Source organism: Porites lutea, chromosome 9 (assembly GCF_958299795.1).
Source record: "Porites lutea chromosome 9, jaPorLute2.1, whole genome shotgun sequence".
Lineage (NCBI taxonomy): Eukaryota > Metazoa > Cnidaria > Anthozoa > Scleractinia > Poritidae > Porites > Porites lutea.
The window spans coordinates 1,622,501-1,638,213 of NC_133209.1; the positions used below are offsets into that span (position 1 = coordinate 1,622,501).

Below are 15,713 nucleotides of genomic sequence, written 5' to 3' on the forward strand. Positions count from 1 at the left end.
AACTTGTCGAGTTTTGAACTCGAAAACTTTTTCAAATTCGTGCTTGCGTGATTAGCGCGCGAAAAGCCAAACAACTTGACGCCACAACCATGTTTACATACTCTCATGCAAACACTCCTCTCGGCCAATCAGAGCGCGCGTACTGTCTTAGTTATTTTATAAAATACATTGTATCACATTTATTTAAACCTCTGATTTACTGTAAAGGCTAAAATCTTTTAAAATGCAAAAAATAATAATAGTAGTAAGAAAAATTCTAAAAGGAAAGGAAATAGGAATTAAAAAACAAATGGAAATGCAAAACTATGACAAAAAGAAATTTTAAAGACTAAATCTAAAACTACTCATTATAATATGTATTATTATATTTTCTGAAACAAAATCTGATGCATTTTGAATTTGAGTCCCCTTTTTTCTTTCCAGAGTGTCATGAATCTGGTAAGTTTGCTGACCCAAGTGACATCTCTGGTTACTTTGAGTGCAAACATGGAGCTGCAGTGAAGAAATCTTGTCCTGGTAATCATGTTTGGAATCAAGAAGACAAGAAATGCAAACTTTGGCAGCTAGGTATGGTATACAGTATGGATATTGAATTACAACTCATGCCCGTTTCAAGTTTAACTTTATACTGATCATTCATGTTAAACTACATCTTTACCCAATTAAGTATCAGTAAACACAGGGACTGTCATCTCTTAATCTTAACTAGCAATTGAGACCACATTAAATTTTTGGACTTGTTAGTGGTTCTGGCAGAACCTGAGCTTACACATAATCTTTAACTCTTTAGCCATCATGCATTGCACCTTTTTGTTGCAGTGAGAATTAAATTTACAGTTCCAAGTAATAAAAGGACTGTCACAATAGCTTAGTCCAATTTTATTTGCTGATTACTCGGTTTGGATTAGTTAATGTTTTCTCAGAAATTGCTCCCAAAAACATGTGGGTCCTAAGCCTTATAATAAGTTATAAACAATGGAGATAAACTTTGTCAAACTTTTAAAGGAGTAACAATCATAGAGCCAAGTAGACAAATTTACCCGTGAGGAATTATTTCCCACAGCTCAATTGGGTCTAAATTTTCTTTTCTGTTAAACATATGTTAAAGAAGGAGACTTGGACGACCATTTTGTCTTCTTATGATGTTCTATTTACAACATATAATTGCACATAATGTAATTGGTGCCAAACTTGAAATAAAGTTTAACTTTTGTATATTAATTAATTGATTTACTTTTAGACTGGGTTCATGACAAAGATGAAAAAAGGGTTATCATTCTTGATACCAATACACCGTTTGAGTTGGACTGCCAGCTTAATGATCCACGAGTAACAGTAACAGTAAAAGTTCAACTCAAAGAGGGGAATAAAAACGTGGATCCTCAAAAGAACATTAATGTGACACAGATTGGACAGAAGTTTAGGATAGATGTCTCATCACTTTCAAGTGGACATTCAATGGAATTGAAATGCCAGGCATTAGGAAGTGGAGGTCAAGTTGTTTCAAAGAAGATAGTTACCCTTGAGAAAGCCAAAGGTTTGAACTTGATGTCATGATAACATATAAGTACATATTAATGCATTTTCAACCCACTGAAGAACATACCAAACAAAGGCAAAAAAATAGAGTAACTTTGATCGCTATCTCCAGTCTCAAGTACACTACCGACCTTTACTTCCTTCAAAATAGTTTTGCAATCATCAAGTTTTTTGCAAAAAGTTTTCTCACCAAATTTAAGCTTCAGTAATTATAGCTTGCAAGTAGAACAATATTATAGAGGAAAAGAGGTAAAAAAATAAAAAAATGGAAAGAGAGGAAACAAAAGGGCATTTTTCCAAGGGCAAATTTGTTTTTATGTTAAGTGCATGATACTGATTATAAAAAAAGAATAGAAAATTTGAACGGAGGTTACAATAACCTCTTTCATTATAGTCACAATTAAGAACTCTTAAGTTAATTAGCTTTCCAAGTGTTTGTGTTAATCTTAATATTTTATGTTCTCTGGTTTATTGCAGATTTTCAAAACAACGTTTTTGTGCAGATTTTGCCTGTTTGCTCTCCTGGGCCATTAGCAATTCACGATTCTATCAGTATAATTTGCCATGCATATCATTTTGGAGGCATGGGATGGTACAAGATAGACAAGTCTTCAAATGTTCGCAAGGCAATAAGTGATTCAGACCCAAGACTGACTGATAATAAAAGTATGACTAGACATGGTCATTGGAATAAAAGCAAGACGTTGACACTTGACAATGTCACAAAAAATGATGAAGGAGCATATGTTTGTTGGAAATCAAATGGTCATAATATCACGAAAAACATAACTATTTACATTGATGTGGCAGGTAAGTCTTTTCATTTTTCATAAAGAGGATTTTTCCTATGGTAGTCAAAGCAGTGCCCAATGAAAGTATGTAGGGATTGCAAAGCTCTGAGCCTAAAGAAAACCAGGTTACCGAACCTTACCCCGGTGTACATTTACCAATACTCGAGAAGCTAACAAGTTTTGACTAATACTCATCCATTTTTTTTCGCTTTTGGCCTGGGGATAAACATAGTCATAGACACAGACACTTTATTTTACGTGGTAAATATGCTTAGCCATACGGCTAAAACGGGTAAAAAATATGATTTTCTAGAGTGTTCAGCAATAATATTTTTCCAGCTGATTGTGATGCTGTCTAGACGCATAAAAGTAAGTTTAACTAACCATGAATCTAAAAAGGTGGGACCAACAACGATACCAGAAATTGAAGGAATTAACAAGAAAATATTTGGATACGTCAGCTTATGTTTGTCTTCATGGTGAACAAAGGTGCGCCGTAGTGCTAGTACTGAGTTTTCAGGCTGCAACTAGACTGTCAGGCTTAAAAGCTCACCTTAAATTGTTGAGGAATGAAGTGTGGCTTCAGTCGATTTCTAACTACTTTTCGTGGATACTTACTTGTCAGTAAAGTTTTCCACTATCAATTCAAGAAATTCCTTAGTTCTTTAGTCAGTTTAGTAGTTTGAAATACAATTAATGCCGAGTTCAAGACATAAAACAGAAAAGCTACCAACCTTCCTGCTCGTGAACTGCTCGTGCTGAGATTGAGCAGGGCGGAATGAGCGGCAAACGAGCGTGCATGACAACGAGGGTGAATACGCGTGCGGAGACCGATGGGAAGGCAAGAAAACGCCTTTTTATCGGCTCTCTGTTTTTTTTACCCCGGCCATGTTCAAGAAAAGAGGTATATTCGAGTGGTTCCCTGGCAATGGGAGCTGACTTTCAAGTTAACACAGTTCAAAGTTTATAAATAAACGTTTTTTAGGGAGTTCGAAGTTATAGAATTTACATTTTGGCCTCTTCCCCATCTTTATGTTGTAACATAAAATACCCTTATTGTGTCTTTGATGTGATCCCACCTCTTAGATCCTCCCTTGACTGTCATTTACATGTCTTTTTTTTTTGTCAGATCCCTCACCAGCCACGATAGAAAAGCTTGATTCACCACCACAGTCGTTTATTAAGGAGGGACAAAATGCCAGGTTTCACTGCACTGTAAGCGGCTCTCCTCGACCGAACGTAATTTGGAAGAGAGGACAAGAAATTGTGGCCTTTTGCGCCGGAAAATATAACAGCGCTTGTGAAACATTTGGTTCCAGATACAAGGCAAATTGGAGAGACGATAGAGGATGTATGGGGAATTATTCCATGGGTCCAGTGAGCGGGGGATGGGTCAGCAGGCTTAATGTCAACAACCTACAGTACCCGGCTGATGTGAAGTACACTTGTGAAGTTGAAAACAGTCTTGGAAAGAAGGAAAAAGTTGCATCTCTTAAAATCGCCGGTAAGCTCAAAAATCAATTTCATTTTCATATTATTTCATTTATCCTTTTCCATTCCATTTCAGATTTATAGTACCATTTATAAATCACAGACAAACATTAGTGCTTGTGTCATAGAACGTTTACAGTACGTATTAAAATTCAGTTAAGATTATTCCATTTAAATATTGAGTTTGTCACAAAAAAGAAAAATGTAGATAGGAAAGGAGAGGGGCCCATGTAGGTCAACTAATGTTGTGCTCCTTACAATTATGTATTATAAGAAACTACAGTAGTTGGCTAAGTAATAACTATTTATTTTAGATAAAACTGCAGAGGAAAAGTGAAAATGGCTCAATTAATAAAAAAAGATGTTTAATTCGTAGTATTGAGCAAATTACTAATGTAATCTTTTCTAACCTTTTTCTAGTTGGTTTATCTCTGACTGATTACAGAATATTATTCCAAGAAAAATCTCCCAATAACACTGGGGCTTAATCTTAATCACGGTTTTGGCACACAGACATTGAAGACCCCAAAGATTCACAAGTTAAAACCGAAGTCATAAAACTGTTTGCAAAGGCCTTCCAAGTTGTTAGTATTGTTCGTGGGAGTTGTAGATAAGGCCTGCCTCCATGCTTGTTGTAACTATTCATAACATTTTAGCCTTTCGTGCTTACTACCACTATTATTTATACCGCTGTTATAAATATTACACTTTTAAAATGATAGAGGCCACACAGTTTAATAACCCGTATAGCGGGAAATTTTTTCCCCACAGCGCGCGCTGTCATTGGTTACTTCGAGGTCACATGACATCTAACGATGAAGCTGTTTCCCCCAAATTCTCTGGGCGGGCAATATTTAAAAAATCTATCGTCAGAGGGTAACAGTGCACTGTTACCCACGAATGATGACCGACGACCGCCGTTACAGCGAGGTTTAATGAATTTCCAGCTATATAACAAATTACTTAAAGACCGGTTCCTCGGGAAACAGTTTATTTTGTTTCCCGTGAATCTCAATGTTTCCCGAGGCGGACTCGGAACCAGTCATTAAACGTTTATTTCTGCTATTTTCAGTCGCACCTGTTTTACAAAAGAACACAGAAAATGGGCCCGAGAAGGTTTATGGCGCTCAAGACAGAGAGAGAGAGATCAAGTGTATAACAAAGCGCAGCATTCCTCCAGCGAGCTTCAAGTGGCTGTATCAACCTTTAAATTGTAGTTTATCTTCGTCAAGCTGCCCAAAACCTACCAGCAACTGGAGCAATCTAACAGATTTTGGAGATATAAAAAATCGATCTGATAGCACGAGTGTCCTAATATTGCCAGGACACCTAAAAAATATGTATTTTAAGTGCATTGCTGAGAACCCAGTCACAGGAGCAAAGGCTTCCAAGCAATACCAGTTTATGCGACAAACTGGTAAGTATACCGTCCCTTGCTCATACACTAGAAATATTATTTTCACCAACCAAGTTTCCATAGGGCGTCAGGCGTCTTAAAATAACTGAGGAGAATGTGCTGCCTTTAGTTAGACATTCTAGTCTTCTCGGCTAAGGACGAAAAACAGTAGGCCCCGTCTCACAGCTCTATCGCTGTTCTGATTCTTGTGGGACGTAAAAGAACTCGCACTGCTGTTTGTAAAGAGTAGGGGGCGTAGACCCTGGTGGTGTGGTACAACCGTTCATGGGCTGGGTGGGTAATGAAGGGGTTGATACCAATTGGGATAATAGTCCTGTGTCATCCCCTGTCACCGTGTTGAGTCACCGTGGCGAATTCAATAAAGTAAAGGACTCTTCTATGAAAGGGGTCCGCATCATAGTTTTGACTTAGTTTTTCTTGTGACACAGGGGAAGTTTCTTCCTTTCTTGATGTGAAACCGGAACCCGTTATAATCAAAAGTGAAGGATCCAACATCACCCTACGATGTGAAGCATCCATTGGTTATTTTAAGGGCCGGCCATCATGGAACTTCAAGGGCAAAACCTTCGACACCAACAGTGATAACAGAAAGTATGTAAACAGATCTGAAGACATGAATTGGATCACTGAACTAATTATTCGCGACGCGAAGCCTTCAGACGGAGGTCTCTACGTCTGCTCTGCTAGGAGTGAGCTTGAAGATGGTAAAGAATTGCAAAAATCCATTAGATTAACCGTGATTGGTGAGTAATATGAAATATGCTCCATTCTCTTTTTTCACGCATCCCATAATGCTTTATTTTATTTGGGAGGGGGGGGGGGGGGGGTAAACGGGTTTGTTTTCCAACTGCTGCGCAACCTGTAAATATGGAGAAAAAACGACTTTTGCTGCGCTCCCGGTTGTTCAAACATGAGAAAAACTAGAGGAGATTTAAAATGGTAATTGAACTGAGTGGAGTGCAATTTGGTCTGTAATCATTCGCGTGATTTTAAAATCGGACGAGAGCGTAGCGCAAATTCGGTTTGAAATCACAGGTATGGTTTCAGACCAAAATTGCACGACGCGAAATTCAATTGTAAATTCAAACAGTAAACTGTTCCTTACGGCAGGAAGAGTGAGAAAAAAAAAACAAAGAAAGAAAGCGAAAATTTAAATAGTAAATTATATTTGCACTATTCACGGTTGCTACGGATTAGTTCACCTAAAGGGTACAAGAATTAAGGACGTCGTTCTCCACAAGGGTTTTTTTTTCCGCGGAAAACAGTTGCCTCTGAGCAATAACTCGTGACGCGCAATTTTATTCACTGGTTAGATCTGCGTAGCATAGTGACACTGCCTGACGTTTTATATTTCTGACCTGTTATAGCGTTTTCTAAACCAAACGTAAACATCTCCGCGAACCTCACCAGACTCAAAGGCCAGGCTGCTGAGTTGAACTGTAATGTTACCGGAAATCCCAATCCAGAGATATCTTGGTTCAGGAATGGCGAAAAAATCGAAACCGAAGATACAATTGGTCATGTAAAGGACTGCCAGCAGCGCAAAAGCGGTTTCTACAAAATCAAGGACGAAGAAGTGGAAAAGTACGGAGTGTTGGAGTCACGACTAGTGGTGTGTTCCGCGGCCCATTTAAACCACACCGGTAGTTATACCTGTGAAGCGAACAACAGCATCGGCAATGACACGGCTACAGCGTATGTAAATATTTTAGGTACGTATCACTGGATGTTAAGAGAAGCAATTTGCAATGACAATTTTTAGCGCAACTCTTCGAAACAATGTTGTCATTCTGTTTTGCGAATTGTCGGGGAGAACCGCAACGATCATTTTCAGCGCAGCGTTGCAACATTGCTGCGACATAGTTTTGAAATGCTATAACGTAGCTCCAATACTGCCGTAAAAATCGTCGTTGCACATCAGTGTCAGGAAGATGATGTAAGAAGGGCAGATATTCAACAACGATTTATAGCGCAACACGGCGTTATATTGTTTCAGCAGGGGCGGATCCAGGATTTTTTTTAGGAGGGGGTGCACTCGTCTCTTGCTCTACTTCAACACCAATAAACCACGTAGTTTTTTTTTTTTTTTTGCAGAATACCAGTTGTATTAGAAAACCGCAGGTCATCCCAGGGGGGGGGGGGGGGGGGGGGAGCGCACCCCCTGCACCCTCCCCCTAGATTCGCCCCTGTTCAGATTGTTACAACATTTTTTCCAAATTGTTGCTCTAAACGTCGTCGTTGCAAGTCGTCACATGTAACATTGCCTTTAGATCTAATGAAGAGGCACACACTGAGCAAGGATAAATAAGGTTTTACTAATAAAAAAGATTGTTAACAACCCAGTGTCAGTTACGACACTCTTTAGACAAAAGTCATAGGGCTTTTTTTCGTGTTTCTATCCAAAATTGCATTCAGACCCACCTAATTAACAGAAAATGCAAAGACCGTTATGTAAAACTTAACCCATAGACCACTTAGATGCATATGAGCTTAAGTTGGGTGTGTTTTTGTTCCAGAAAAACCCTCTGTGACGGTAATTCCTTCGTGGGAAGTTGAGAGCGGCGTAACAGAACTGCGTTGTACCGCAACTGGTAATCCTACTCCGTTAATCTACTGGGAAAAGCAAGAAAGTGAAGGCTCCTCCTTTGTTCCAGTTCAGGGGAAGGGTGGTCAGGGGATGAAAAATGTAAACGTTATTAGAGTAAAGAAGGGGTCAGAAGATTTATACCGTTGTGTGGCCAACAACAGTGAAGGAATCGTTTACTCAAAAGAGACGGGCGGTAAGTTGCTTTAACAATCTCGTATATTCTTTGAATTCCCCCTTGTAGCGGCATATTTCTTGCAAGATGCGCAAGGAATTAACACTCAGGAGCACCCCAGTAGCGTAAATCACATAGTCAGACGTAACAGCAACGCCAGATGTGAATTTACAACTAGACGCATAACGTCTTGAACTCAGGCTTCCCTTGTTCAATTTTCTTGCTATAAAAATAAGAAAAAAGCTTTGTGGTTCAAAATGAGTAACCAATTTTGTATGCTTCTTGAGAATACGGATGGATTAAGAACAGCTACCATAAACACTCATTGCTTGCTTGCTTCGTTTGCGGGAGAGCGAGGGATGGCGCAGTGGTGACAGCACTCGCCTCCCACCAATGTGGCCCGGCGTCGAACCCCTATGTCGACGCCATATTTGGGTTGAGTTTGTTGTTGGTTCTCTCCCTTGCTCCTGGAGGTTTTTCGCCAGGTACTCCGGTTTTCCCCTCTCCTTGAGAAACAACACTTCCACTTTCGAATTCGATATGGAACGCACGGACACGTTTCAACGCGTTCTTAAGAACTCCTAAGTGCTCTGTGGGTAAACAAATTGCAATAACAATACAATATACAAAGTTTACAATTTAGACACAGGAGAGTCAAAGAAAGACTAGAGAAAAACTGTTTTTAAAAAGTCTTTTCTTTTGCTTTGTTTTTAGGGCCGGAAGTTGATTATGTGAAACGACAAAATGACGGCGGGATCTCGAAGGAGTCTACGATCGTGATGATAACGTGCGTTGGCTTCGTGGTCATTGTTTTCTTTCTTCTTTGCTTGATTCTGTATAAAAGAAAAAAGAGGTATGGCGGATTTTACCTCCTAACACTTCCACCCTCGCCAGATTACATCATGAAGTTGGATCCTGAGAGATCCCTTTTGGAACAAACAAACAAACTGCCTTACGATGCACAATGGGAATTCCCCAGGGAACGTGTCCATATAGGTAGGTTTAGCGTGCTAAGCTCAGTTTGGGCATATGTAGGGACGTAATACGTGTGGTGTTTGGAAAATGTATAAAGAGTACAAAATACTTATCATTATAAATATAAATATAGATAGACTTGACCTAAATGCATCCCTCAGTATTTATGTTCCCGCGCAGTGTCACAAAGCCTTATTCACAGGTACATGTGCCACACTTTTTGCGACTGTGGTGTGGTAATGTATAATAATACTTCCTTCTCAGTCAGACGCCGTTTATAAACAAACTTGACAAGTTTACTATTGATATGATATGTCAGAGACAAGCAAAGATAAAGCACCGCTAAGTCGAGAAATTTTACAGATGTCAGTATGATAAGGACACAAACCTGCCCCCACGTTGCAGATATCTGTAAAATTCCGTGCGTTTGCTGAACCAAAGATCTTCGCTAAATAGTCCATGTCAAAACTTTCAAATACATCGTGGAATGTTCTATTCATGCTCTCTTTTAAACAATTTCTTTACAGCCAAACCATTAGGATCTGGAGCGTTTGGGCAGGTTTTCCTGGCGCAGGCAACAGGAATCGTTGCGTTTGATCCTCGTGGGAGCACAAAGCGAAAACCTGGAAGGAGACGATCAAGGTTTGGTTCTACCAGCCGGCCTTATTACAACGACAAACGGGTGACAGCAGTTGCAGTTAAAAGTCTTAAAGGTGGGTCTTTTTGCTCTTTTTAGTTGGTTTCTTACGTAGTCATTGTCAGTGCAAACAACTGTGGCTTCTCTTATGTCACTAGGCAGCCTAGTCCCAAGGCGTTCTCTCTTGACCCGTTGTCCGCGAGAAGTCTGGTCTCTGTAGGTGACGTCACAGCTCACGGTAGTGTCCAGGATTGATCGAGCCGATACGGCCTAGGGACTAGGCTGCCCACTAAGGACTTTAAGATCCTACGACGTGACGGCAACGAGAACGCGGTGAAAACACATAAGGTTTAGTAGGCAAACAACATTTTTGCACGTGCATCAAGTTTTTTTGTACATTTCTTTGCTGTTTTTGCACGACAGCGACGTGAAATTGCCTACTTTTACGTTAAGGAGGGCTAAAACAAGCGACGACGAAATTCTATTTATCTTTCTGAACTTGGATATGGGTCATTTTTTTTATTATGTTATTGAGTTGTATTTTGGGGGGGTCTTATTAGCCACTGTGGTCTGTGGTCAAAAGAAACCTCTGTGTTTGCATGGTTCCATTTGATTTCAATATTTTACACGATGAAATTTTGAACTGTTATTGAACTCTTTAAAGTAAAAAGGTTACCTTTTCCTGAGCACTGACCCTCAAGTTTCTGTTTTTCTTATCTACAGATAATGCAACCGAAGCAGAGTATAGAGATTTATTATCAGAACTGAAGATTCTAATTCATATTGGCGAACACAAAAACATCGTTAACTTGCTAGGGGCGTGTACAAAAGGTTGGTGATTTTTTTTTTTGTTACCGTTAGAAGGCAGTTAGGAAAATTTTAAACGAAATCTACCCAGTTTATATTTTGTTAGATGGGGTTGTACGCTCAAAACATCACATCATGTTCATGACCATAGTAGTCTTGTTTATGAATCTCGAATAATAATAATAATAATGATAACAATAATAATGGTGATGATAATGATAATAATAATAATCATTTTTTCCACTCAGGTATGGAGCGTGAACTCTGGGTTATCATTGAGTACTGTCCCCATGGCAACCTGCTTGACTTCCTGCGCAAACGCCGTGACATTTTTGAACCTGTATGGACCACGCCCACCGAGCATGCCGACGTCACGTTCAGCACAATTGACCTGTACATTTGCTCGCTGCAAGTCGCCAGAGCCATGGAGTTCTTAGCTTCAAGAAGGGTACGTCTGTAGTTGGGTTACCTGTGCGACTTATAAGCCTCTATTTTTATAATAATGTTGCTCAGTTTAAGTCACAAGTACACGTTTATCTCGCAAGTTAACATGTTTGTGTGTATTATTTTTCAGTGTGTCCATCGTGACCTTGCTGCCAGGAATGTGTTAGTCGGCGAGAATTACGTTCTCAAAGTGGCCGACTTTGGTTTGGCGAGAGACATTTACAAAGAGGAACACTACGTTAAGACAACAGCGGTAGGATATGCGTCGTCACTGAGTTCTTTTTGAAATTTTGAAATAACTTTCCAAATAATCTAAGCGCCTTGCATTATTTGTTAAATGTTTTCTTCTTTCCGTTATACAGGGTTTGCTCCCGGTCAAATGGATGGCTATTGAGGCGTTGGTTGATCGCATCTATACTCATAAGAGTGATGTGTAAGTATAAAATATCATTTGTTAGTCAAGTTTAAGTATAAAATTAAATGTATACAGCTACTTCTAGAAAGGTTGTCGGAAAAAGTGCACGCGACAATCCCGAAAGGTATTGGGATGGTTTAAAGGGTGGTTTTGAGTTCATTGTTCTTCAAAGAAATTTGATAGAATGGCACGAGAGGCCATGGACGTATGTTTGCGAGAGCTAAAGGAAAGCAACAAAAGTAGGTTCGACAGCTACAGTCGTTAGGAACAGTGTATTGGTCATACCCCATATTACCTTTCGGGATCGTCGCGTGCACATTTTTTCCGACAACCTTTCTCGAAATAGCTGTGTATTATGTAGATGCCCTGTTGATTACATTAGACGCACATGAAATACCAAAATATCGTCAGGTAGTCGTATAGTTAAAATAACAATAAGAAAATTTTGTACGTTTGTGCTTGTTTCCTACGCGGTTTTTTTGGGCACTCTAGTTCCAACCTACTGTGATTAACATGGTTTGTCTCTCTTCTTCAGGTGGTCATTTGGGGTTCTGTTATGGGAGCTTTTTACTTTAGGTAAGTTCGGTTCTTACCTATTTTCCTAAGGTATCTAGAAAAAGGAGTAATTTTTATTGCGAAAAAGAAATCAAAAGCGAGTAAAGCAAGTACGCCTTACTTGAGAGCTAAGAATACTGAAGCTGTTCTCTCTAATGAAATCTAATTTACCCTCGCAATTCAGCACACCTAGAACTCCGTCAAACAAAGGTCATTGTAAAAAATCAAATCGTAATCTATTGTAATAGATGAGCAACGCATTTTGTCATTTCTTCAGCTTTCTGAAGGGTGAAATAAATCACAGCTCCACGGCTAATGTTTTTCTTAAACATTTTCTTTTGCAAAGGTGGAAGCCCGTACCCAGGTCTCCCGGCCAATGAAGTGTATCAGTATCTGGTGGAGGGGCAGCGCATGGACAATCCTTTGAATTGCCCGGATGAAATGTGAGTGGGTCCATAATCGATATAGGTGTTTTAAATAATACGTCGCCATCATTTAAGATTTTTAGTCACAGGGCAACAATGCTCCCATGTTGTGAGTATTATCATCGTTCAGTAGAGATCAAAAGCCAAGTTATGCGAATCGAAAAAGGCATTAAAAAAGTCTGAGCAACATCAATATGTGAGTGGGTCCATCCTCGATGTAGGCGTCAATAACACGTCACCCGGCATCATTTAAGATTTTCAGTCACGTGGCGATAATGCTTCCATTGTGACAGCATAGTTCATTATCGTTAAGTACACATACAACGCCAAGCCTTGCGAACAGCAAAAGGCATCTGTAAGTTTAAGCGACCAACTTTGATACCGATAACGTAGCCTGCTTGGTACGCGCAAAAAGCGAAGTGGGGGCGCAGGGGAGAGAAAAAGATAAAAGACCCTCCCTATTCCCCTCCCTTTTCCCCTCTCCCCTCCCCCTTCGGAGCCTGCCACGTAGGCTACCGATAACGTGACGTATTTGGCATCGGTAGCGTCTGCCCAAACTGGGGGTGATTGTTCATTTCCTTCAGCCTGACTTATGGTTGTATTATCCCTTGCACAGGTATGAAATCATGCGGAATTGCTGGGAGCACAGCCCAGACGAGAGACCTTCATTCACAGACCTTGTTGGTAGGATTGACAAACTCTTGGAAGACAGAACATCCGAGGTACGAAATGTTAAGTTTGATTTCTCAGAATCTCAAAAAAGGCAGTGAGTAGTTGTGAGACAACGCTGACAAGTTAGTTCTAAACTCACCTTGAACATATTAATTTTTTCGTAGTCTGGGGAAGGATACCTTGACCTCGAACACGCAGGAGATGAACCAAACTTGGACGAGCCGACATTTGAAGACGAATATCTTGATCCGGAGCAGAGACTTCTCCCATCCCCGGGTAGCCCCACTTCTGAGGAACGAATGAACTACCCCCTGCCTCCCCTCCCTTCTGAAGAAATCGAGATGGGGACATTTGAGGAGCCCATAAAAGACGAGGAAAAGGAGAAATTTGTTCTTTTGGATCCACCAAGGGAAAAACGAATAGCCAGAATGGACAGCGAGTTGGAGAAAGTACGAAAAGACACGCTGGAACGAGAAAAACCAAAAGAGAGTGTTGGACATTATAACGAAGACGAATTTATCAGTGAAAAAGAACAGCTTCGATCCGACGATGACGACAAAGATATTTGCGAGAGAAATTCGGGTGTTTTTGAGTTTTCGCCAGATTATGAGGCCAGACACTCGCATAGTTTAGACGTCCCCCCTCAGGATAACGCTTATTACGGTGAACAACGGCCTCCCTCACAAGGCGAGGTTACCTTTAAAGGGGGAAATGGATTTCGAGGAAGGCAACCCTCGAACAGATATGTGAATTCTTAATACTGCAGAGACAACAAAAAATATTTAACAAAGCTTAGCATTATCTTGTTACTGATCCAAATAATGAAGACGGATTGTTTTACTTTCAGCCAGGAAAAATATAAAGTACAGAAAAAAAACCCGTCCAAAGGCATGTCTGGTTGTATTGACGAGGGTTTTCTATCATAAAAAACGACTTAGAATTCTTGCGTTTGGCCCAAAGTAATAACGAAGTTTTCATGTTGAAAAGGGATAATTGTAAGGCGGGCTGCCATTGTTGAAAATTAATAAGTTGCAACTGCAGCAGCCTCAAAGACAAGAATGGTTAGATAATACTGCAAAAAAATTCTATGATGCAGTTCTGTTATATTTAACAAGGCTTTTCTTTACGAAAGATTTCATTTCTTTTAAAATGAGGCTAAGGTTAAGGCTATTACACTTCTCCCTTTGTTCTTTACAAACAAGTAAGAATGAGTGGAAGAGAGGGGTGGGGGAAAAGGCTTGTAAATAAGCCCGTCCCCGCATTTTATACTCGCACTATCTCCAGGAGATATAGTCTACAGTGTGTTGGGCCGTCAGCGTTTATTGTAAATATGATTTGGATAAAGCAACCTAATCAATTATATCGATTATTTTATTGTAATGAGTTCTAACAGAACGTATAAGTCGAATGAAAACTTAGTTATGGTAGTTCTTTTTAATTAAAAGCTGTACCGTAGAAATGGCTTTAAATTTTTTTCACAATGCTGAATTGAAGCCAATAACAGAAAACAGTAATAATGTTATTGTGTCATTAGTAAAAGCTTTGAATTTGTTGTTTCATTTAATTGAAACGGACAGATGTTAGCATACCAAAGCCTCGATGCAAGGGTTAGATAGTACAGGACAACATGTGTAAGCAGTGACGGACTGTTTCAGTACTTAAGCAGGTAGCTGTCTTCTCGCCTAGTACCTAAGAAAAGAGGGAAGGCCCGTCTGCCCCCCCCCCCCCCCCGCCCCCCGGGCTCAAAAATATTTTTCCTTGACCCCGGGACCCCCCTAAGGCCTCTCCCTAGATCCGCCAAATGACATAAATATTTGCCCCAGTTAAACAGTCAAATTGCCTCGAAGTGAGGATTATGCCCGAAAGCTGATATGTTTTTCATAGTCAGTGATCTTCCTGGCATTATTTTCATTCATTTGCCCCGTTGGTCCTTAAGCTTAGTTTAGAGTGGTTACCCTGTTGAAAGCTCTGGAAGGTAGCTGGTAGTACCAGTGATATAATTTACCAGTTCTATTCAACAGGTATCAGACCGTTGTTATTTTGGTTTATACTTAAACAGATTACTGCTTGCAGTAGCCCTTTCTCTCTTGCTTTCCCCTTGATTTGGGGTTGGCGGGGTTTGGTTACTTGCCCCTAATACATTTAATGAAATTATCAAATGTTATCTAATATTCTAAATTACAAATGTTATCTAATAATCTAAATAGTCCAGTTTCTGCGTTCGCTATGATCGCTGAATTAAAGAAGTGAAGACGCATTTTTTACAGGCTTAGCCTCCACCTGAAGTAATAAATTCACAAGTTCCAACGAGAAAAAGACCTGTTTATTACTCTGTCTATTGTTTTTATTTAAATTTCAAACACTTACTTGCCGGAATTTCTGAATATTTTACTTTATGTCGAGGTCAACCCTGTATGAATGTGTCGTTAATGTTTGTATTGAGCGGTAATTTTTAATTCGAAACTGAACTATTGAATTCTATGGTATATTAAGATGAGTAATTTAATTGGGAAAAATAAATGGCATGAAACTTCTGTGCTGTTTCTTTATTTTCTCGGCTGGGTTTCTTCTAATGCTTTTAATTGATAAAGGTTTGGGTGCAACTATAAGCACAAGGAACAGAGAAACATGAGTAGGAACGCGCGTAACGAACTCCTCAGAACGTCTGCGTGGGAGAAAATGGGTAGACGGGCTGAATACTTTTCAAAATATTGAACATGCGCATGCGCAGTGTACGTGACACGTCTCCTTGAAAAATGGGGGGTTTCTCGGCCTTTCATCAGTGG

The 15,713-nt window shown here is 39.8% G+C and overlaps 1 protein-coding gene across 1 annotated transcript in view; it reads left to right on the forward strand.

Annotated features, from left to right (window-relative positions):
* Positions 1–15,461, forward strand: part of LOC140948772 (uncharacterized) — a 22,538-nt gene extending 7,077 nt beyond the window's left edge. Inside the window, exons 6-23 of the mRNA XM_073398039.1 lie at positions 424–567; positions 1,241–1,537; positions 2,017–2,349; positions 3,460–3,834; positions 4,894–5,238; positions 5,667–5,981; positions 6,606–6,950; positions 7,755–8,018; positions 8,712–8,993; positions 9,500–9,685; positions 10,333–10,440; positions 10,665–10,864; positions 10,991–11,113; positions 11,223–11,293; positions 11,811–11,851; positions 12,177–12,273; positions 12,872–12,977; positions 13,092–15,461. Of these exons, the coding sequence (XP_073254140.1) occupies positions 424–567; positions 1,241–1,537; positions 2,017–2,349; positions 3,460–3,834; positions 4,894–5,238; positions 5,667–5,981; positions 6,606–6,950; positions 7,755–8,018; positions 8,712–8,993; positions 9,500–9,685; positions 10,333–10,440; positions 10,665–10,864; positions 10,991–11,113; positions 11,223–11,293; positions 11,811–11,851; positions 12,177–12,273; positions 12,872–12,977; positions 13,092–13,685 (4,226 nt within the window). The 3' untranslated portion in view covers positions 13,686–15,461. The remainder of the gene's footprint in view (positions 1–423; positions 568–1,240; positions 1,538–2,016; positions 2,350–3,459; positions 3,835–4,893; positions 5,239–5,666; positions 5,982–6,605; positions 6,951–7,754; positions 8,019–8,711; positions 8,994–9,499; positions 9,686–10,332; positions 10,441–10,664; positions 10,865–10,990; positions 11,114–11,222; positions 11,294–11,810; positions 11,852–12,176; positions 12,274–12,871; positions 12,978–13,091) is intronic.
* Positions 15,462–15,713: the final 252 nt, after the last annotated feature.